This window comes from Mus caroli, unplaced genomic scaffold (assembly GCF_978045245.1).
Source record: "Mus caroli unplaced genomic scaffold, Mus_caroli_1 scaffold_4, whole genome shotgun sequence".
In the NCBI taxonomy this organism is placed as follows: Eukaryota; Metazoa; Chordata; class Mammalia; order Rodentia; family Muridae; genus Mus; species Mus caroli.
Genome location: NW_028227259.1, coordinates 114,434,032 through 114,454,641, shown reverse-complemented (window position 1 = coordinate 114,454,641; position 20,610 = coordinate 114,434,032). Strand labels below are relative to the sequence as shown.

General features: G+C 47.9%; 2 protein-coding genes across 4 annotated transcripts in view; one reads left to right on the top strand and one right to left on the bottom strand.

Annotated features, from left to right (window-relative positions):
- The first annotated feature begins 10,118 nt into the window (after positions 1-10,118).
- On the top strand, positions 10,119-13,285 carry P2rx2 (purinergic receptor P2X 2). 3 transcript variants are annotated; one of them, XM_021162624.2, is made up of 12 exons: positions 10,119-10,346; positions 10,491-10,626; positions 10,722-10,793; positions 10,873-10,948; positions 11,025-11,121; positions 11,272-11,352; positions 11,437-11,575; positions 11,876-12,006; positions 12,158-12,251; positions 12,374-12,439; positions 12,525-12,602; positions 12,810-13,285. In XM_021162624.2, the coding sequence occupies exons 1-12, from the start codon at positions 10,171-10,173 to the stop codon at positions 12,912-12,914; spliced, it is 1,251 nt and encodes a 416-aa protein (XP_021018283.1). In that variant the 5' UTR covers positions 10,119-10,170; the 3' UTR covers positions 12,915-13,285. The 3 variants fall into 3 exon arrangements, with proteins under 3 accessions (XP_021018283.1, XP_085692444.1, XP_021018282.1); XM_085836318.1 differs by having other exon boundaries at positions 10,119-10,269; positions 12,525-13,285; XM_021162623.2 differs by having other exon boundaries at positions 12,525-13,285.
- Positions 13,286-15,565: 2,280 nt separating this feature from the next.
- Positions 15,566-20,610, bottom strand: part of Pole (DNA polymerase epsilon, catalytic subunit) — a 54,528-nt gene continuing 49,483 nt past the window's right edge. The window contains exons 43-49 of the mRNA XM_021162898.2: positions 20,110-20,287; positions 18,832-18,963; positions 18,506-18,699; positions 17,067-17,267; positions 16,602-16,727; positions 16,076-16,165; positions 15,566-15,990 (exon numbers count right to left, since the gene is read on the bottom strand). Of these exons, the coding sequence (XP_021018557.1) occupies positions 15,877-15,990; positions 16,076-16,165; positions 16,602-16,727; positions 17,067-17,267; positions 18,506-18,699; positions 18,832-18,963; positions 20,110-20,287 (1,035 nt within the window). The 3' untranslated portion in view covers positions 15,566-15,876. The remainder of the gene's footprint in view (positions 15,991-16,075; positions 16,166-16,601; positions 16,728-17,066; positions 17,268-18,505; positions 18,700-18,831; positions 18,964-20,109; positions 20,288-20,610) is intronic.

Genomic DNA, 20,610 nt, shown 5'->3' with positions numbered 1-20,610 from the left:
TTTATTTATTATATGTGAGTACACTGTAGCTGTCTTCAGACACTCCAGAAGAGGGCGCCAGATCTCATTACAGATGGTTGTTAGCCACCATGTGGTTGCTGGGATTTGAACTCTGGACCTTTGGAAGAGCAGTCGGGTGCTCTTACCCACTGAGCCATCTCACCAGCCCCCTGGTTTTGGTTTTTTGAGATAGGGTTTTTCCGTGTAGCCCTGGCTGTCCTGGAACTCACTCTGTAGACTAGGCTGGCCTCAAACTCAGAAATCCACCTGTCTCTGCGTCCCAAGTGCTGGGATTAAAGGCATGTGTCACCACTGCCCGGCATAAAATAGCTTTTTAAAACAATTAATTTTTTTGTAATTTTTTTTGTTTTTCTATTCTTTTTTAAAACTATTTATTTATTTAATGTATGTGAGTACACTATAGGTGAACTCACATACATACAAATAACTAAGTGGTGGTGAGCCATCATGTAGTTGCTGGGAATTAAACTCAGGACCTCTGCTCACTCCGGTCCTGCTCACTCTGGCCCAAAGATTTATTATTATATGTAAGTACACTGTAACTGACTTCAGACACACCAGAAGAGGGCGTCAGATCTCATTACAGATGGTTGTGAGCCATCATATGATTGTTGGGATTTGAATTCAGGACCTCTGGAGGAACAATCAGTGCTCTTAACTACTGGGCCATCTTTCCAGTCCTCTTTTTTTTTTTTTTAAGACTTGTTTATTGTGTATAGTGTTCTTCCTGTGTATATACTTGCAGGCCAGAAAAGGGCACCAGACCTCATTGTAGTTGGCTATGAACCATCATGAGGTTGCTGGGAATTGAACTCAGGACCTCCGGAAGTGCTCTTAAACTCTGAGCTGTCTCTCCAGCCCCCATAAATAATTATTTTTATGAGAAGCTTTGGGGTTACAGAAAAAAAATAATGTGCATAAGGCCTGGGTCTGTTTCTCAGACTGATTGCCTAGCACATAGGACACACAAAGTTTGATTCCCACACATAAACATGGCTAGATGGTGCATGACTGTATACCCAGCACTGGAAGCAAAGGCATGAGATGAGGCCAACTTAGACTATGTGAACACACATTCTCTTTATTTGGATAACATTACACATTACAGTCCATCACTGAGGAAAGCTTGGGCAGGATCTCAAGCAGGACCCTGGAGGCAAGAACTGAAGCAGAGATGCCCTCTTCTGGTGTGTCTGAAAATAACTACAGTGTATTCATATACATAAAATAAATAAATCTTTTTTTTTAAAAAAACCACAAGTAGTCATATTGGGTGTATTAGCATATTTTCTGTTAGATTATATTGAGGGGAAATTATTTCATTCTGCTCACATCATCGGGGAGATAGGAAAGACGTTCTCTGGCTTGTCCCACAAGCACACCACTCTTTGCAAACTCACATAGGCTCTGGTACAACCATCTCTCACAAATGCCTGTGATAACCCAGCTTGGAATACTTTTAAGGTGACTCTGAAGATTCAGAGGTGAAGGGAGGACAGAGAGGAAGGCACTTTGTTTCGTTGCATGAGGGCAGAGCCACTGCCTCACGTTACAGCGGCTGGATGTGACAGGGGCAGGGAAAAGGAAGAGACATATCCCAAAGTCCCGCATCCTGCACTCGGACTCTGCCAGGCTATCCCGTGACCTTCCCTCTGCACGTCACCGCTTATGCCAGACACGGAGTCAGACTTGGCCCAGGCCAAGCCCTTTAGCTGCTTCTTGAGATGAATAGACACTGTTCTTAGAAACAAAGGAAACCGAGGCCATCCGCAGCGTCTCCGTCAGTGTTTAAGGCACACCAAAATAAGAACACTAAGAGACAGGGACCATGACCCAGGCGCTGGGAAGCCCTCAGCACCTGCAAAAACTGAGAGAGAGGGTACTCTTCCGATGTTACACTCCTTAATGTTTGGCCTCTTTCCTGGCTTTGTCTTTCACGGAGAGTCTATCCATTTGGAATTTGCTTCAATGGGAGGAGGGGATGTTGAAAGCCCAGGGTCAAGCTAGAGACGGCCTAATCAGTAAAGTGTTTGCTGTAGAAGCATGAAGGTCCGGCGCTCCATCCCTAGAACCCACTTAAAGAAACCCACTGTGGGCCTGGAGGTGGTGGCGCTCGCCTTTAATCCCAGCACTGGGGAGGCAGAGGCAAGTAGTTCTCTGTGAGTTTGAGGCCAGCCTGGTCTACAGAGTGAGTTCCAGGACAGCCAGGGCTACACAGAGAAACCCTGTCTCAAAAAATCAAAATAAATAAATTAAATAAAATAAAGGAAGTGAGCTAACAAATCAGGAAGAGACACAGGGGATCCTTAACCCAAATGAAAGAAACCATTCTGAAAAGCCACAGACTGTGGTTCCAGCTAGAACCTTCCGGAAAAAGTTGAACTACAGAAACAGAAAAAGAGAAAACCCAGCGATTGCCTTGCTGGGCTGGGGAGAATGAGCAGGAACAACAGGCAGTTCTGTGTGACAGTGTGACAGTGGACACACCGTTTTCTATCTGTCCAGATCAGAAACATGGCTGACAAGGCCTACACTGAAAACCTTGAATTTAGCCAAGAGTGAACATGTATGTTTTTGGTGTTGCTGCCCTGCCCCCACTAGTGAGACATATTACCAAAGAGAGAAAGGGACTGAGGAAGAAAGTAGATGTATAAGAACTAGGAATCGGGGCTGGAGAGATGGCTCAGGGGTCCTGAGTTCAATTCCCAGCAACCACATGGTAGCTCACAACTGGCTATACTGGGATCTGATGCCCTCTTCTGGCATGCAGGTGTACTCAGATAGAGCACGCATCAGACACACCAGAAAAGGACATAGGAGCCCATTACGGGTGGTTGTGAGCCACCATGTGGTTGCTGGGAATTGAACTCAGGACCTCTGGAAGAGCAGTCAGTGCTCTTAACCGCTGAGCGGTCTCTCCAGCCCCTTGTCTGTTGTTTGTTTGTTTTGAGTCAGAGTCTCGCTATGCAGCTCTGGCTGGTCTGGAGATCACAGAGATCCTACTGCCACTTCCTAAGTGGTGGAGTTGGAGATGCTTGCCATACAGTTTTTCTGCTTGTTTTTTAGGGAGAGAGCGAGAACGAGAGAGAGAGAGACAGAGAGAGAGAGACAGAGACAGAGACAGAGAAAGACAGAGAGAGTCAGAGACAAAGACACAGAGAGAGTCTATGTGTGTCTCTATGTGTGTTACTTCCAGACTTCTTGGAGGCACAGTAAGAAACCCTGCTGGCAGAGAAGCTGAGGTTATGAAGCTCAGATATGGTCTCTAGCTAGCACCTCCATCTTGCTGTTAGTTCTGTATTGGCCCTGATGGAGTGTTGGGACTACAGGATGGCAGACACTGGAGCATCAGGAGGAGAGGGAACCTATAGCCCAAGGCTCAGGACAGAGGTAGGAATTCCCTCAGCACCTGTTAGGCTGGTCCGGGGGCATCTTGGGCTCTCCTCCCTCTTTGATTCCTAAACTGGGGACGGGAAGAGACTGGAGACACTGGAAGGCCAGAGCAGGACTGGGGAGGCATAGGAGTTCTAGTTTCCTCCAGAGCTCTGTTCCATGCCACCAAGCTTGGCATTTTTACTGAGCACCTGCTGTGTGACTTGTTTGTCCAAACGATATCGTAAGATAAAGATATCTGGCCACCAAGTACCTCCCTGAGAATGAAGTCAGCCAGTCAGCGAATCTCAGCAAAGAGTGTCCTCAACACAGCAGCAGGACACATGGGTCCTTTGAGTTTTGGGTTCCATAACGATGGAGTTACAGGTATAAAATAACCACAGCTCACTGCACTGGAACATTTCATTCGAGAGTCTGGTTCATTGGTTTTGGGAGAGAGCATTACAGCCTGAAGGCTTAGTCCTATTTTGATCTGCACTAAAAGAGAAAGAGGAAGACAAAAAAAGAAAAGGGGTGGGGGGAGGAGATGAAGGAGAAAGAAGGGGGAAAAAAGATAAAGAGCCAGTGGAAAAAAGGGCTTACTACAAGGACTGAACACTTTGTTTTGTGTGCAACAGAAGTTTGAAATGCCCCCCCCCCCAAAGCCCAGCAGGTTAGGTGCCCTGTTTTGTTTTCTTTTGTTGTTTTGTGAGCATTGCACTGCTTGCTGCCTAGCCATCAGCTTTCATGGCTCTGCGTGCTACCCAGCCCCAAGTCACTTTTTGTTCCAATAAACTCTGCCATGATCATTTATTTCAGGGTTCTCTCTTTGGGAGTGGCCATTGAGACAGAGTCTCTCTATGTAGTCCTGGCTATCATGGGACTCTCTATGTAGACCAGGCTGGCCTCAAATTCAGCCTCTCCCTCCTGAGTGCTAGGATGAGAGGCATGTACCACCATGACAAGCTTCAGGTTTCTCTCTCTCTCTCTCTCTCTCTCTCTCTCTCTCTCTCTCTCTCTCTCTCTCTCTCTCTCTTTTGTTTTTGTTTTTGTTTTTTCGAGACAGGGTTTCTCTGTATAGCCTTGGCTGTGTCCTGGAACTCACTCTGTAGACCAGGCTGGCCTCGAACTCAGAAATCCACCTGCCTCTGCCTCCCAAATTCTGGGATTAAAGGCGTGCGCCACCACTGCCCGGCCAAATTTCTCTTTTGATATGAGGTTGCTAAGTATGTTTATGTTGGACCCCAAGAAACACTTAAATTTTTTTTTGTTTTTTTTTTGTTTGTTTGTTTTGTTTTTTTTTTTCGAGACAGGGTTTCTCTGTGTAGCCCTGGCTGTCCTGGAGCTCACTTTGTAGACCAGGCTGGCCTCGAACTCAGAAATCCGCCTGCCTCTGCCTCCCGAGTGTTGGGATTAAAGGCGTGCACCACCACGCCCGGCGAAACACTTAAATTTATTATTTTTATTTTTATTTTTTGCTTGAAACAATAGGCATTTATTCTCTGGAGCCAAAAGCCCACAAGCAATCAAGGAATCAACAGGACTGGTTCTTTCCAGAAACTCTGGAGGAGGGTCCCTTCCATTGTTGAATCTCACAGCTGTGGCTCTTTTTTTTTTTTTTTTTTTTTTTTTGGTTTTTCGAGACAGGGTTTCTCTGTATAGCCCTGGCTGTCCTGGAACTCACTTTGTAGACCAAGCTGGCCTCGAACTCAGAAATCCGCCTGCCTCTGCCTCCCAAGTGCTGGGATTAAAGGTGTGCGCCACCACCGCCCGGCACAGCTGTGGCTCTTACATCCTGTGGTTTTATTATTTTTTTGTTGTAGATCCCTTATCAAAAGTACTGGACTGGACAAGGAGGCACAGACTTTTAATCCTAGCCCTCAAGAGGCAGAGGCAGATTTCTTTGAGGCTAACCTGGTCTACATAGTCTACGTAGGGAGTTCCAGAACAGCCATGGCTGCAACAAAACAAAAACAAAAACTCAAAAACTCCAAAAAACATTGGCATTTATTAGGAATGGACAGCACTACACTAGGGATGGATGTGTTCTAGTAAACTACTGGTATGTTCCTGGACGTTCAAGGGCATGGAAATTTATTTCATTTATTTTTTAATTGAGTGCGTATGTGAAAGTCAAAGGATAGTTTTTGTGAAGTCAGTTCTCTTCTTCCACCATATGGGTTACAGGGATCAACTCAGGTTTGTGCTCCCTAGTGCCCTCCTATTTTTTTTTCTTCTTTTGATTTTTCAAGACAGGGTTTCTCTGTGTAGCGCTGGCTCTCTTGGAACTCACTCTGTAGACTAGGCTGGCCTTGAACTCAGAAATTGTGCCACCACTGTGGCTTGGAACTACATCTTTGACTACGTGATTAACAACCTTCCTCCATGTTTCAGCACTGTGTCCCAAGTTTGTAGGATATGCTAGGCAAGCTGGTGGTCTTAGCAGAGGCTTCTGAGATGGTTGCCATCAGGCAGTGTGAAAGAGAGCCCTTTCTTCATAATCTGTTGGTTTTATCTTGTTAGGGTTCACAGAGTAACCACTGACCACAATGTTTCTACAATGTTTCATGTCCCCACAAGAAACAATCTTAGGTCCTGAGAAACAAAATATACAAGTCCAGCCTGTTATGTGAAACCAGCCCTGTGGGGCTGGAGAGAAAGCTCAGCAGTAAAGAGTGCTTGCTACTTTTGCAGAGGACCCAAGTTCGGTTCTCAGCATCCAGGTCAGGCAATTCTTCTGGGCCTCTTGGATACCTGTACACATATAAACATATCCACAGATGCAGTCACACATACACAATCAAAAATAAAACATTTTGAAAAGACAGCAGTGCTGTGAGGCTAAGAAGATAGCTCTGTCAGTAAAGTGCTTGCCTTGCAATCACGAGGACCCAAGTTAACTCCCAGAGTTCATGGGAAAAAGGCCAGGCGTGGGCTGGTTAGATGGCTCAGCGTGTAATAGATAGCTCAGCACATCTTGCCTACAAGCCTGATGACCCGAGTTGGATCCCCAGGACCCACGTGGTAGGAGGAGAGAACCAGTTCCCACAGGTTGTCCTCAGATCGCCATACAAGCTCCTCGTCCATATTTATGCACACAAATAAATAAAACATAATAAAAAGAGAGTGCTGGAGATATGGCTGGCTCAGCAGTTAAGAGCACTTGCTGCTCTTTCAGAAGACATGAGTTCAGTTCTCAGCACCCACATGATGGCTCACAACTGTCTGTAATTTCAGTTCCAGGGGACTCCATGCCCACTCTGGCCTCTGCAGGCAATAGGCGTACACATGGTACACATACATACATGCAATTTAAAACACCCACACCCATAAATATATGTATACATTTAAAATAAAAAATTTAAATAAAAATAAAGCCAGGTGTAGTGGTAGGCATACCAGCATTGAGGAGGATCTTTGGCGCCTTCTGGCTAGCCAGACAAGCCAAATTGATAAGAGCTAGGCTAATGAGTGAATCTATTTCAATGCAGCAGAAGATACAGACAAGGCATGCACACACATGAAAATACACACACATACAAATACATACAAATAAGCAACGGCAACAAAACATAGAGCCACAGTTTGAGGCGTCCTCGGGGAGCCAACCACAGATTTCCACTGTCTGTTCTAGAGTGCGGATCTTCCATCAGATCTCTGCCTCTGTGTCTTTGTTTTTAAATTTTTGTTTATTTTTATTTTTATAGATGTATTTGTTTTGCCTGCACCACATACATGCCTGAAACTAGAGATATAAGTGATTGTGAGCCACCATGTGGATGCTGGGAACTCAACTGGGTTCTCTAGAAAAGCAGTAAGTGCTGCTAGCTGCTGAGCCAATTCTCTGGCCTCAGCTCTCCTGGCTTTTATTTAGTTTTCCAACTCAAGACCAATTGTACTTCTCGTTGGTAATGGGAGACACCCTGAGTTCCCCATGCTGACCACTGGCCTCCTTCTTCTCCTTTTCCCAGTCACTGCCTGTGGTTGACTGTGCCAGCCGCAGGAATGGGACCGATTGCTAAGGGTGGAAAGAATCTACTCTTGTTTCCTTCACAGCAAGTCAAAGGTCCTAGATGCCCCTTGCCACCAGGAACTCAAGGGCACATAGCACTGTCCCAGTCAAAGGAGCAGACAGCTATTGTACAAACTCAGCCAGTGTTCTTTCCATATAGCTAAATAGGCTTCATATGTCATCAATTGAACCACAACCTGAACGCTTTTGAATTTCAAACTTGCCGTGTTCTTCTTGTGTTTGAAACCAGGAAGCGATTTTTGTTTTTAAGCCGCAACCTTCCCTTTAAGTTCTGACAAGGTCCTGTTTCTAAGTTGGACAGGATATACCTCACACAGCCCAAGAGCACTCTGCTATTGCCCATGAGAAGCCCAGTATAAAAGGGTCACAGATCACCACTGTTCATAAAAGACTACTGCACAGGAAAGCCCTGAGCGCACCGTGTTAAATAAATCAGCTAGTTGTTGGACTCCACTTACATAAGGGCCTGGGAGTCATGAGGTCCACGGAGACAGATGGAAGAGTGGTGTCAGGGCCTAGAAAGGCACTGTTTAATGGGAAGATGTGCTCTGTTGGGCACGGAGGGCTGTTGAGATCAGGCTACACCCCACTCTAAGTTATTTCATATTGTCCAAAGCAGGAGTTTTCCAGGGTGTGCACCGTCTCAGAAGAAGCCATTTTACAATGAACTTTTCATTCTGTTTTGAGGGGAAAGAGGGATGATTGCAATCGCTGGGTAGACCCAGAAACTAGACTATCTTTCTCCTGTTTCTTGCCAGGTACCACAGGACAGACTAATCCGAGTTATTCCTGGGAGTAGAAAGGTAGTTTTTGGAACTGCTGAGTTCCCAGTGGCCCTACCTCCTTGCCTCAGGTCCACTTGCTCCTCTGTGCAGCGAGAGCAGCCAAACTGCAGTTTCCGAGCAGATGTCAGCCTTGAAGTAGAGGGTTACAGGTTAGCCAAGGGTACTTGGCTTCAAGTCTCTGAGCAGTAACTCTATTCCACTCCACTTCCTGCCCCGCCCTCTGCACAGAAGGTAGAGATTCGTGGACATGGCCTCCCACCATACTTTACCTGCTTTCCTGCTTTTTGTTTCTGTTCCAAATCAGGACCAGCTACCAATAGCCAAACAAACCCCTATCCAGCAGTGTAGGACACCTGCTCTTTGTGCCCCCTCCCCACTGCCCCCCCACCCCACCCTGCCCTAGGACCACAACTCCTTAGGCACCCAGAGTCCCCTTTCTTCACTCCCAGTCAGGTGCTCATGTCTGGTGCTGACTCTGCCCCCTGATAATAGGCTCAGTTTGTTCTCATTTATCAACCCTTCTGTCTGTTCTATAATGTGTGGGCTGTTCATTCACTTGAGATTTTTGCCTCTGGGTGGGTGGGTGGGGGGCGTGGAGACTTAACCCAGGGGCTCACAAGTACCAGACAAGTGTTCCACCACCTAGCTATCCTGAGGTATAGCTCCAGCAGCACTCCTTGTTAGCTCTTTAATGATTGACTAGGATTGACTACTTACAATCCTCCTGTCTCCACCTCTCAAGTGGTGGGATTACTGGTTTTGTATACGCATGCTCAGCCTCAGGCAAATTAAAGCAGGACTTTTCTAAGAAAGAAGGACTCACAAAGAATGGCACCAAGATCTATGGAGGTCCTTGGTGGAAAACAGGAAGGATGTAATCAGCTTGGTGATTTCAGGTGGGGAGTTCCTGTCTGGAAGGGATCTGGGCAACTGGCATCTGAGATGGGCCAAGACCCAGTCTTTTGTTATAAAATAGTCCCTAAAATTATGCATTCGATTGTTCTAAATTAGATTGCCTTTGCTCCCTGGGCACTGGTCAGATTTAATCAAACAGTTCAAATATGTAATTTAACTGCAAAGAGATGTCCAGGTTTGTCAAGGATGGATTTGCTCTGGCCTTACTTTGAAGTATTAGCAAAGATGTGGGTGGATCTTGAAAACACGATAAAGCCAGACGTAGGTATCGTATTTCAAAGAAAAACCTTTTTGAGACATCAAAGAAAAACCTTTTTGAGACATGAAGACTACTGTGGGAACAGGAATGGCGGCTTTATGGACAGGGGTTTGTTCTGAGGTGGGAGAACGGGTTTTGTGTTGTCCAGTGAAGGGGACTGCACAACGTACAGCAGCATGTACTACACTCATTGGATTGTTCATACGCTAAATGCATCTTATTTCCATAAAAGACAGCTTAAAATCATCTCGCTGAGACATATTAAGATGTTTGGTATTTGCTTCAAATAGCCTGGGCGCAGGAGAGACGTGATCAGTTACCTGCAAACAATTTCGGCTTGCAAGGGATGGGGGTGGGGGTGGGGTGGGAAATGGAATTAACATCACAATGCTGGGCAGTTCCGTGTAGAAACGAGGGTTGGGGCTTGCGCCCTTGTGTGTCTGCTATGAGAAACCTGGGGTGCCTGCCATCAACCCCTGATCCTCTGAGTGATGAGGAAAGCGCCCAGTGTGGAGCTTCTCTTGGGCTCCTCCCGGGGCTCTCCGGGCTGGCCTGGCCTCTTCGCCCTCCTTGTCACCAAACTGGAGTTGTGATCCACCAACTGCACCACCAGGCTGCACTCCGAGCCGCACCCCGCCGCACCTGCAGTCTTCAGTAAGACTGGAAAGGGACTAGATTGCTACTGTCACAAAGGGCGGGGAGAGAGGCCACACCCCCAGCCTGCCCAGGAGAGGCCGAGGGTGTGAGGCGCTCCAGCAGCTCTTGTGGACCGAGCTCCTTGGGCCATGGCCGCTGCACAGCCCCGGCTTCCCGCGGGGGTGGCCATGGTCCGGCGCTTGGCCCGGGGCTGCTGGTCCGCGTTCTGGGACTACGAGACGCCCAAGGTGATCGTGGTGCGGAATCGGCGCTTGGGATTCGTGCACCGCATGGTGCAGCTGCTCATTCTGCTTTACTTCGTGTGGTGCGCCGGCCGGGGCACAGTGGGCAATCGGGCGGGAGGGGATACTCAGCTCGGGGCTTGGGCGGGCGCCCTTAGGGCTTCAGGAGCGGGATATCCTGGTCTCTCCAGAGTTGCCTCCGGAGCCGGCACCGCCCTATCCCACAGGTACGTCTTCATTGTGCAGAAAAGCTACCAGGACAGCGAAACCGGTCCAGAGAGCTCCATCATCACCAAAGTCAAGGGGATCACCATGTCGGAACACAAAGTGTGGGACGTGGAGGAATACGTAAAGCCCCCGGAGGTGCGGCGCTTCCTGCCCCAGGCCCGATGCTCCTCGGCGGTGTGACTGGTCTGAGTGAGCTGACAGGCCCACCGCGCCTTTATTTCTGCACCCAGGGGGGCAGTGTAGTCAGCATCATCACCAGGATCGAGGTTACTCCTTCCCAGACCCTGGGAACATGCCCAGAGGTGAGGCGGGTCAAGGGTGGTCTGGGAAAACCTAGGCCAGTTGCGGAGTCTACCCTCTGACCTACAATCTCCACCCTAGAGCATGAGGGTTCACAGCTCTACCTGCCATTCAGATGACGACTGTGTGGCCGGACAGCTGGACATGCAAGGCAATGGTCAGTGTGCACCAGGGACAGTGGGGAAGGCAGGGTTAGCCTGACCTCAGTAGATTAACCAGTGTGTGTCCTGTAGGGATTCGGACAGGGCACTGTGTGCCCTATTACCATGGGGACTCCAAGACCTGCGAGGTGTCAGCCTGGTGCCCGGTGGAGGATGGAACTTCTGAAAAGTATGCAGGATCTACAGACCCCATCGGCAGTCTCCTTTCTCCTTACTGATGAAGATCAGATTAACTGGGAGGAGGAGGGAGACCATGTCCTCCTTACTGCCCCTGGGATTTGGGGGAAAGGAGACTAAACCACTGTCTGTAACTTTGCAGCCATTTTCTGGGTAAAATGGCCCCAAATTTCACCATCCTCATCAAGAACAGCATCCACTATCCCAAGTTCAAGTTCTCCAAGTGAGTCTGAGGAGTAATGGCAAATGCCCGACCAGTATGTCGGCGTGTGCTGGGAGCAGGTGTTTGTCTTCTACTTCTCCTTAGGGGCAACATTGCAAGCCAGAAGAGTGACTACCTGAAGCACTGCACGTTTGATCAGGATTCTGATCCATACTGTCCCATCTTCAGGCTGGGCTTCATTGTAGAGCAGGCAGGAGAGAACTTCACAGAACTGGCACACAAGGTAAGGATTGGAAGGCATGGGGACAGAGAAGCTGGGTGTCAGCATTTGCTGCCTAGGAAGGGTTTTACTGCATCTAGATGCACCTTCTTTTTCTTGGCCAGCTTTAGCTGTTTAGGCAGAGGGGAGAAATGTGATCATGGTCTGTGCGGGCACCTGCTCAATTATTGACACCTGGTCCCATGACTGGTGCTAGTACCTCACTGCCTCCAAAACCAGAAAGTGACTAGTTCTCTGGACCTTTGGCTCTGAGCTGAACCCTATTCCTTGAGGTCTTTCTGCTCTATGCTCACTTCTCTGCAGGGTGGTGTCATTGGGGTCATCATCAACTGGCACTGTGACCTGGACTTGTCTGAATCAGAGTGCAACCCCAAATATTCTTTCCGGAGGCTTGACCCCAAGTATGACCCTGCCTCTTCAGGCTACAACTTCAGGTACCTTGTTCTGGATCCATGACAGACAGTGGTGGTTGTGCTGACTATAGTCCCACCAGAAGAAGTCCTAAAGAGAGGAAGATGGGTGTGTTCGAGTGCCACAGTCCTCAGACCGACAGCTTCAACATCACTTTGGTTCCCTCGACCCTAGGTTTGCCAAGTATTACAAGATAAACGGCACCACCACCACTCGGACTCTCATCAAAGCCTATGGGATTCGAATTGACGTTATTGTGCATGGACAGGTATGCACGGCTGAAGGGTTCCACCTAGGCCTGTGCTGGGCTAGCTCCATGCCCCTTATAGCATCCCATCCTCAAGCAGCCTGTGTTGAAGGTCTAACTAAATGCACGTCTGTTGTCTACAGGCAGGGAAATTCAGTCTCATTCCCACCATCATCAATCTGGCCACTGCTCTGACCTCCATCGGGGTGGTAAGAAATCCAGATCCCCTTGGGGGTCTGGGTCAGGTAGGGAGTGCTTGGTATGCCTTTACCCACTCACACCTGCTGATTTTAGGGCTCCTTTCTGTGTGACTGGATTTTGTTAACGTTCATGAACAAAAACAAGCTCTACAGCCATAAGAAGTTCGACAAGGTGCGTACCCCAAGGCATCCCTCAAGTAGATGGCCTGTGACCCTTGCCCTTGTCTTGGGCCAGATCCCTCCCCCACCTAGTCACTACTCCCAGGACCAGCCACCCAGCCTTCCATCAGGTGAAGGACCAGCTTTGGGAGAAGGGGCAGTGCTACCACTGGCTGTCCAGCCTCCTCGGTCTTGCTCCATCTCTGCTCTGACTGAGCAGGTGGTGGACACTCTTGACCAGCATATGGGACAAAGGCCTCCTGTCCCTGAGCCTTCCCAACAGGACTCCACAGCCACGGACCCCAAAGGTTTGGCCCAACTTTGATCTCATCCTCACTAAGCTACAGACCTGGATCTGGGAGGGCAGAGACAGCTTCTGCTGCTAGGCAGCCCTAGGGAAGATCTGCGCTCTTCAGTAACCATGTCCACGTGACTGGGAAACAGACACCTGTTCAAGAGGATAGGCATCTTGCTCTGGGCCAGGCTTATATTCTTCCTCTCCCTAAGGCTTCTGGGGAGAAGTGGGTCCCTGCCATCTCCTTTCCCAACAGAACTCCTCATAGGACCCCCTATCCTTTCCCTGCCCACCTTTTGTACTCTCACACGGCACTCTGGGACCCCAAATTAGAGCTGTCTTCCAGTTGTATTTTAAGCCCCCCTTTAGAAGTCACACAGTTTGCTGAGTCCAATAAACCAGTGATGAGCTTTCTGGTCTCAATTCTTTCAGAGTAGCTGTGGGCTCAGGAATATAAGACAGGAGAGTCAGTCTCCTTCCTAGGGGTCTTGCATTCTTACTTTGCCTGCATTCTTGGGTCTGTTAACCGGATTGAGTAGAGTAAAGCCACATCTGCCAAGGGCATAAGGCTATGTTCAGAATCAATGTCATGGGGTAAGGACAGTGAACAGGTCAAGCACAAAGCCAGTACTAACACCAGGGCCTGGGGTAATCTAGTTACTGCATCTTTCCCCTTTAGTGGAGTGACTCTGGTCAGGTAAAGCCTGTTGGGAGCCTGGATCTTAGTTCCCTGGTGGCTATGTCTATGCTGAATGCCACCCAAGAAAGCATCCTAGCTCAGAATTGCACACCAAGTAGCAGAGTGGCCAAAGAACTAGGAAGGAGTCCCTTCAGTGTTTGCCCATATTACCTGAAGATGGTATGTCTGTGCTGTCACACCAAATGTTAGAGGATGTTTGGAAGAACACCAGTTCTTGATACTCCCAGATCCTTCCTTCCTTGGTCATGGCCTCCACAGGCCACCAAATATGTTTAACTTCCTCTGTTTGGTTTGTAAGTTTATCTAGTTTTAGACAAACTGCCCTTTTTCAGTTTGGTATCTGGTTACAGCTTAGAAACCAGGGCCAGAGATAGTTTTCTACTTTAGAATCCCTAAACTGACCTCTGATCGAATCCAGGGCTGAGCGGTATCTATGGCTGCACTGACCTACCCTGTGCTGCTGTAGACAGGCTCTTCTGGGAGACAAGCCAATGTCTCTTGGGCCCAGAAATCCAGGAAGCTAAGTTAACCAGCTCCCTCCTCCCCTTGTCTAATTTGATTTGATCTCCATTCAGAATGTCCCAGCACTGCCAGCTCAGCACACAGTCCAACCAGGGAGGATCAAGTAGGTATCATGTTTCTCCCTGCAGACAGCCTGAGCTCACCAAGGTTCAGACAAATGCCTGATGGATAGATGTTAGATATTAAACTTTCCTTTCAGGAAACTCCCTGTATAAGATCATTTGTATAGGGTCCCTGTACAAATGAAAGTTGTAAACTAGGAATTGCAAACTATAGGGGGCTGGAGAGATGTCTAAGCAGACAAGAGCACTTGTAGCTCTCTCAGAGGATAGGAATTTGGTTTCCAGCACACACATGGTGGCTCACGAGCACCCATAATTTCTGTTCTGGAGGGTCCAATCCTTTCTTCTGACCTCTGTGCATACCAAGCATACACTTGGTACATAAGCATACATGGAGGCAAAATACTCATACACATAAGCTCAGTAGGGTCTCCCATCTCCTTTTAGGGCCCCCATTATTTGGGCTATTTGAGTTTGGCACTTGGCTGCTGCTCTGGTAAACTATGACCTGGGACAGAAAGCAGTAGTAGACAAGGGCTGCATTTAGCTCAGTGAGAGTTGAGAGTTCTCTTATTTCCTGAGACCAATGAAAGGTTCTGCTCATCTAGTAGATAGCCCAATGTCAGTGCAGAGAAGGAACTGACAACTTATTCCACCACTTACAGTGCAAAAAGGCATCATACTAAAAGGGTGGAGATTAAGCTGCCCCTTTAAGAGGGTACCAGCTTCTGTGCTCTGGGTCTGTGATGTCTTGAGGGACAAGTGATGGCTGAGTACAAGTCCTCCACAGATCTGAAACCTCACAGGACTGCTTTCCCCTCATTTTCCTTGCTTCTTCTCCAGCTAAGCATCAAATCTTGCGTGTGAGAAGGTATTTTTCTAAAATCTAGGTCTTAGGGTATTTGAGTCTATGATAAATGACACTTAAAACCCTCTGCTTATGGGACTCAGGCTCAAGAGGTCCTTGCTATATAGTCCTGGTGAACAAAGAGTGGGTTTTCCACATAGACTAAGCAGATCAAAGGTGTTTAGTTTAGGCCTGTCTCAGTTCTGTTCTGGACAGAGCACCAGGTCTCACTCAAGACACTGGGTGACAGATAACCCTTTTCATACTTTGCTCTGAAGAAAATACCCTGGGTCTCTATGTTTCTGTTTTTTGGTTTGTTTGTTTTTTTGGTTTTTCGAGACAGGGTTTCCCTGTGTAGCCCTGGCTGTCCTGGAACTCACTTTGTAGACCAGGCCTGCCTCTGCCTCCCAAGTGCTGGGATTAAAGGCGTGCGCCTGGCATCTATGTTTCTGGATTTCCCAGAAAGCGACTGAATTCTATACCTATGAAGCTGAGGGAAAGGCCCATTTGTCTGAAAACAAGCAAGAGTCTGGTCACAGTCAGGGTTTTGCACTGGCTTCTGTGTCTTCTCTGCTCACACCCTTACCTCATCTTAGAACATATCTCATGCTCAGACCAGAGGCAGAAGAGCTTTGTGTGGAAGCATAAAACAGACGCTTCAAAACCTTGTTTACTTAGCAGGCAGCTAGGGATAGAGCCATTCCCCGCTTCTGTTTGTTTATGGCAGGATGAAGTTACCAGAAGTATTCTGTTCCTCCTGGGCTGTGGTCATGAGTTTGGAAAAGCAAGGTGGTCAGTGGTTCAGCCTTTTGGAGCAGGCAGTAAGGTGTGGGATACCAAAGTGTCTTTAGCATAGGCTTGCTAACAGTTTGATACAGGGCTTGTCTGTAGCAGCCATTCTATGGTCTCCTGGAGATATGACATGCTGTAGTACTTGGCAATGTTCTGGAAGATTCTAATCTGTTCCATGAAGACCTGTAGGAACAAACAGACACAATGACTCTGGATTTTACTCAGACGGGAGAGGAAATGCCCTATAGTTAGTGTGAGAATGGCTCACCTCAGTGCGGATGGTGAGAGCAAAGTCCCCTGCGCAGCTGCAGTACACTGGCATATGGGTCTCTTTCATACCACGGCACTTGAGGCATACCTGAAACAAGCAAGCAGCACCATTATTTCAGGACTCAGTGCTTGACGAAATTCAAGTTATTCAACTCTTGCCAATTCCTTCTCCAAGATGCCCACCTTGCTGTGGGTATCCTCAACCTGGACTACCAAGGTCTGGGAGGGTCCCGTTTCCCAGTTGGCTCTGTCCTAATAGTTGCCCAGGGATTTGTCCAAGGACTCTGCTCAGGTCCTCCTAAACTGCTGAAGCTTTTCTGCCCTGCTCCTGCACTCTACCACTGACATCTTTACTGTCTGCTGTTTATCTCCCTCCACTGGACAGGCACAGACGACGACAGAATGAGTGGGCTAGGTCCATGGATGAGGATTCACTCCTAGGGCAGTCAGGATCTATACGTGATCTTGGCTTTTCTGAAATGTTGATAGTGCTTGGAAACTCCTGGGTGGACTGGGGAGCTCACCAGGTCCTGAAGTGTGAAGGCCATCAGTTTCCTCTGCAGGGTTTCCACCAAGGCTGACTCAATGGCAGATGAGTCATAGGGGGCTTGACAATTGGAACAGAGCCACTGAGGCAGGATGGCTCCATCCTGGGAAATGGGAGGAAGGCTTAGATGTCAGTGAGTGGAAGCCAGGGCCCAGCTGGGCAATAGCACAGAAGGCTGGTATAAAGGGAAGATGCAGAGAGTGCAGGGGCAAAGGAAACCATCACTGCTCTTGGCTGCATTCCATACAGCCTGAGCTTTTGTTTTGTGCTGATCAGACCTTTTCAGAACAAATTTTTAGCACGCTACAGTGGAGTGCCTTAGGGGTGGCCTATTTTTAATCCATAAATGAGTCACTGAGGTAATATGTTGTATATTACAGGTTGGGCTACATGTCCCAACCACTTTGGACATTTAGAGGTTTTGATCATCAGCTGAGCTCACCTGAGAGAAAGAGGAATCTTTGCACAGGTCCAGGTCTCGGCAGAAATTACAGCTGTGGCAGATTACCTCAGGGAGCACGTAGGAGTGGCAGGGGTCTCTGAACTGGGCCTCCTCAGAGAATTCACCAACGTCTACCAGGCGAAGAAGGTCTCTGTTCAGCTTATTCACCTGATTTGTGATGTTTGTATCCAGAGACAGTACCTATGGGGACCACAGACCTTCATGAAGTAGCCCTAAGCCTCTTTAACATTCTGGCTGGACCAAGTGCCCCTTCTTAGCTCATCTCCAGCACTGTCTTAGCCCTTTTCCCATCTGGAAGCTCCAGGAAGAGCTGATTCTCTACAGTAGCAACTCTGTCAGTGAGTAAAGTCTTCACTGATGAAGGAAACAACATTGAGTCTACACAATACCTTCCAGAAACTAAAGAGGGAGGAGACCATCATTGGTCCTAGGAGGTCAACATCAACCTAATACCACACAAAGACACAGGCTGTTACCACCAAAAGAATAGACAAAAAAAAGCCCATATAAATACTAACATCAATGTGCAAAAAAATACAGAATCTAAAAATAAAGAAGCCCAAATGAGGCCAATTAAGGTGGGTTGTTTTTGTTTTTTGTCTGTTGTTATTTTTTTTAAAGACAGAGTCTTTCTTACTCGCTAGCTTCTGAAGATACAGACTGTCCTCAAACTGGTCCTGCTACCTGTCTCAGCAGTCCCTGGACTGCAGGTGTGAGCCAACGTGCCCAGTCCAATTGGGCTTTGAAAGGGTGTAAATATCCAATGGAAAAGGGCTCTGGAACTGAACACCCTGGAAACTTGTGTATACACTGTAAAGATGAACTAAAAATGGACCACAGATCTAATGTGCAGTTCATTATAGCTTGTTTTCTGGGAAAGAGGTCAGTGACTGTCCAAAGTGCATCTGTGGAGAAGAAACATCCCCAGCTTACTATGTTAAACCCTGAGGTGTAGTCACTTGATATTTAGTGCTCAGCTTCAGAGTGAAGCGCTGGGATGCTCAGATGGCACAACGAACAATAAGTGCTTTGAGTAATAACCCCGCATGGGCAGGGGTAGTATCATCTCACCATGTGGGCCCGCCTTTCCCAGAAAACAAGCTCTGTCACCTCATTTGGTCTCAGGTCTGTTCTGGCTCACCAGGCCCACTGTGGCCGGTGATCATGGACTCCTTCCACTTCCATGGGCTGTAGCTTTCCCAGCACTCTGCTCTCCTACTCTAGAGCCTCTGTGCCTGGTTCCAGGACCCCCAGAGTCTGAACTGACCAGTCTCTCATGGTTTATCGCCAGGCTTAGGATCTATCAGAGAGGGCTTCTTCTGTAATACCTAAGCTCAAATCCCTCAACAAGGGTTGCATTGGATAGAGACCCAGCAAATGCTGATGGAATGGCTGAAGGACTTATACCTGGCCCTCACCTTGCACACATATTTGATGAACTCCAGAGCAGGATTATTGAGCAGCAAGTGTGAACCAGGGAGGACGGGGAACATCTCTGAGGGCTCAGTGGTGTTCCGAGAACCTGTGACTTTCTTCTGAATTTTCTGAGTAATGGTGAAGAAGCTCTGAGTGAGCTCATTTGCCACATAATCTTGAGAGAAAGTGATCATTCCTGGGAAGGAGAGAGTGCTAAGGGACAAACTCAGCTGGCACTGGGTATCTCCTACCCATTTGCCTGTGCCATCTGAAGCACACAGATCAGGTCATGGCACATAGCAGTATCCTGTGACCAGGGACTGCTTACCAGGAAGAGATCCAGCTGCCCCTTCAGACTCCTGGGAGAACTGGCTGGCCCCCTTCCTCTTCACAGGGGTACTGCCCGGGGCACTGTGTCTCAACTCTTCCTTCATGCTTTGGTACACAGCTACGATGTATGCTGCAGAGAGAGGCAAACATAGGTCACAGAACACTGGACAATACTCCAGAATTGAAGGAGCCCTGTGGATGCTTAAATGGTCAGACATACTCATTTGAAATGTCATTGTTAGCAACAGCTTAGCTGTTGCCCTTTGATGAGTCCAAGGTCAAATACAAAACTGGATATAAGAAGGGAACTTGCAGGAGGGTGGTGGCAGTGGCATACACCTTTAATCCCAACACTGGGGAGGCAGAGGCAGGCTGAGTTGGAGGTCAGCCTGGTCTACACAGCAAATTCCAGGACAGGACAACCAGGGTTACACAGAGAAACCTTGTCTCAAAACCAAAAACAAAACAAAAAACAAAATACAAAACAACCAATAACCAATACCAACCAACCAAGAAAACACTACAGAAAGGGAACCTGCTGCTGCCTGAATTCATCCTGAACAGTGAATAATCAGGACAGCAAGCACAGACAAGGACAGTTTATGAAAACAGATCCTTAACAGCAAATGCCGACAGTACCATAAAACCTGAACCCACATGCCTGGAATATTCCTTTTCTTTCCCCTTTCCTTTCCCCTTCCCTTTTCCCTTCCCTTTCCTAAGGTTCTTTTTTTTTTTTTTTAAATGGCCTTTGTTTTTGGTTTTTTTTTTAAGATTTATTTATTTATTATATGTAAGTACACTGTAGCTATCTTCAGACACTCCAGAAGAGGGCGCCAGATCTCGCTGCGGATGGTTGTGAGCCACCATGTGGTTGCTGGGATTTGAACTCTGGAACTTCGGAAGAGCAGTCGGGTGCTCTTACCCACTGAGCCATCTCACCAGCCCTCCTAAGGTTTTTTCAAGACAGGGTTTCTCTGTAGATAATCATGGCTGTCCTGGAACTTGCTGTGTAGACTAGGTTAACCAGTTTTGAATTTAGAGATTCCCCTGCGTTTGCCTCCCAAGCGCTGGGATTAAAGGCATGTTACTGTATGAGCATGCACATGTTCCCAGGGATGTAGTCGTGAACCTATTAGAAACAGAACTGGGAAAGCAGCTTTGGGACTCCCTCAGACGGTCAGCTCCGCTGAGCTTGCCATTGTCCTCTCCACACCAAGGAGCCAGAACCATGCTCAACGACTCAGCTTGGCTGGTCAGCTCCAGCTTGGCTCACCTGAAACAATCATGAGGAAGTAGCTCTGGCAAGAGGCTGCCTGGGGCAAGAACTGTAGAATGTTCCAATTGTTCTCCAGTAAGTCCTCAACCTCGGACTCCCCCATGTCCTCTTCCTCCTCGTCCTTTTCCTTGTCCTCCTCCTCTTCATCAGTTTCCTCCCTTGCCTGGGAGTCTTGCTACAACACAAAGACAACTCCTATTTCCACCATGGCAGTAACATATAGTAACAAGACATGGGAAGCAGGAGTCCTTCAGCTTGAGTTTCCTGGACTCTCACATTGTAAGACCAGTGCTCCATGGAGCACGTCTAGCTCACTAGGGTGACTGGGAACTGTGATTCTCATTTACTCTTTTAGAGGGAACTTCAAAATTATCCACCTCCCCTTCCATTTAGGGCTAACCAACCAGAATTTCCCAGTGACCAGCTTCTTCTGGTCCTTTAACAATTTCTTCTTTAGTTGGGAGCGGTGCCTTGAACCTGTGGCTCAATACTCAGGAT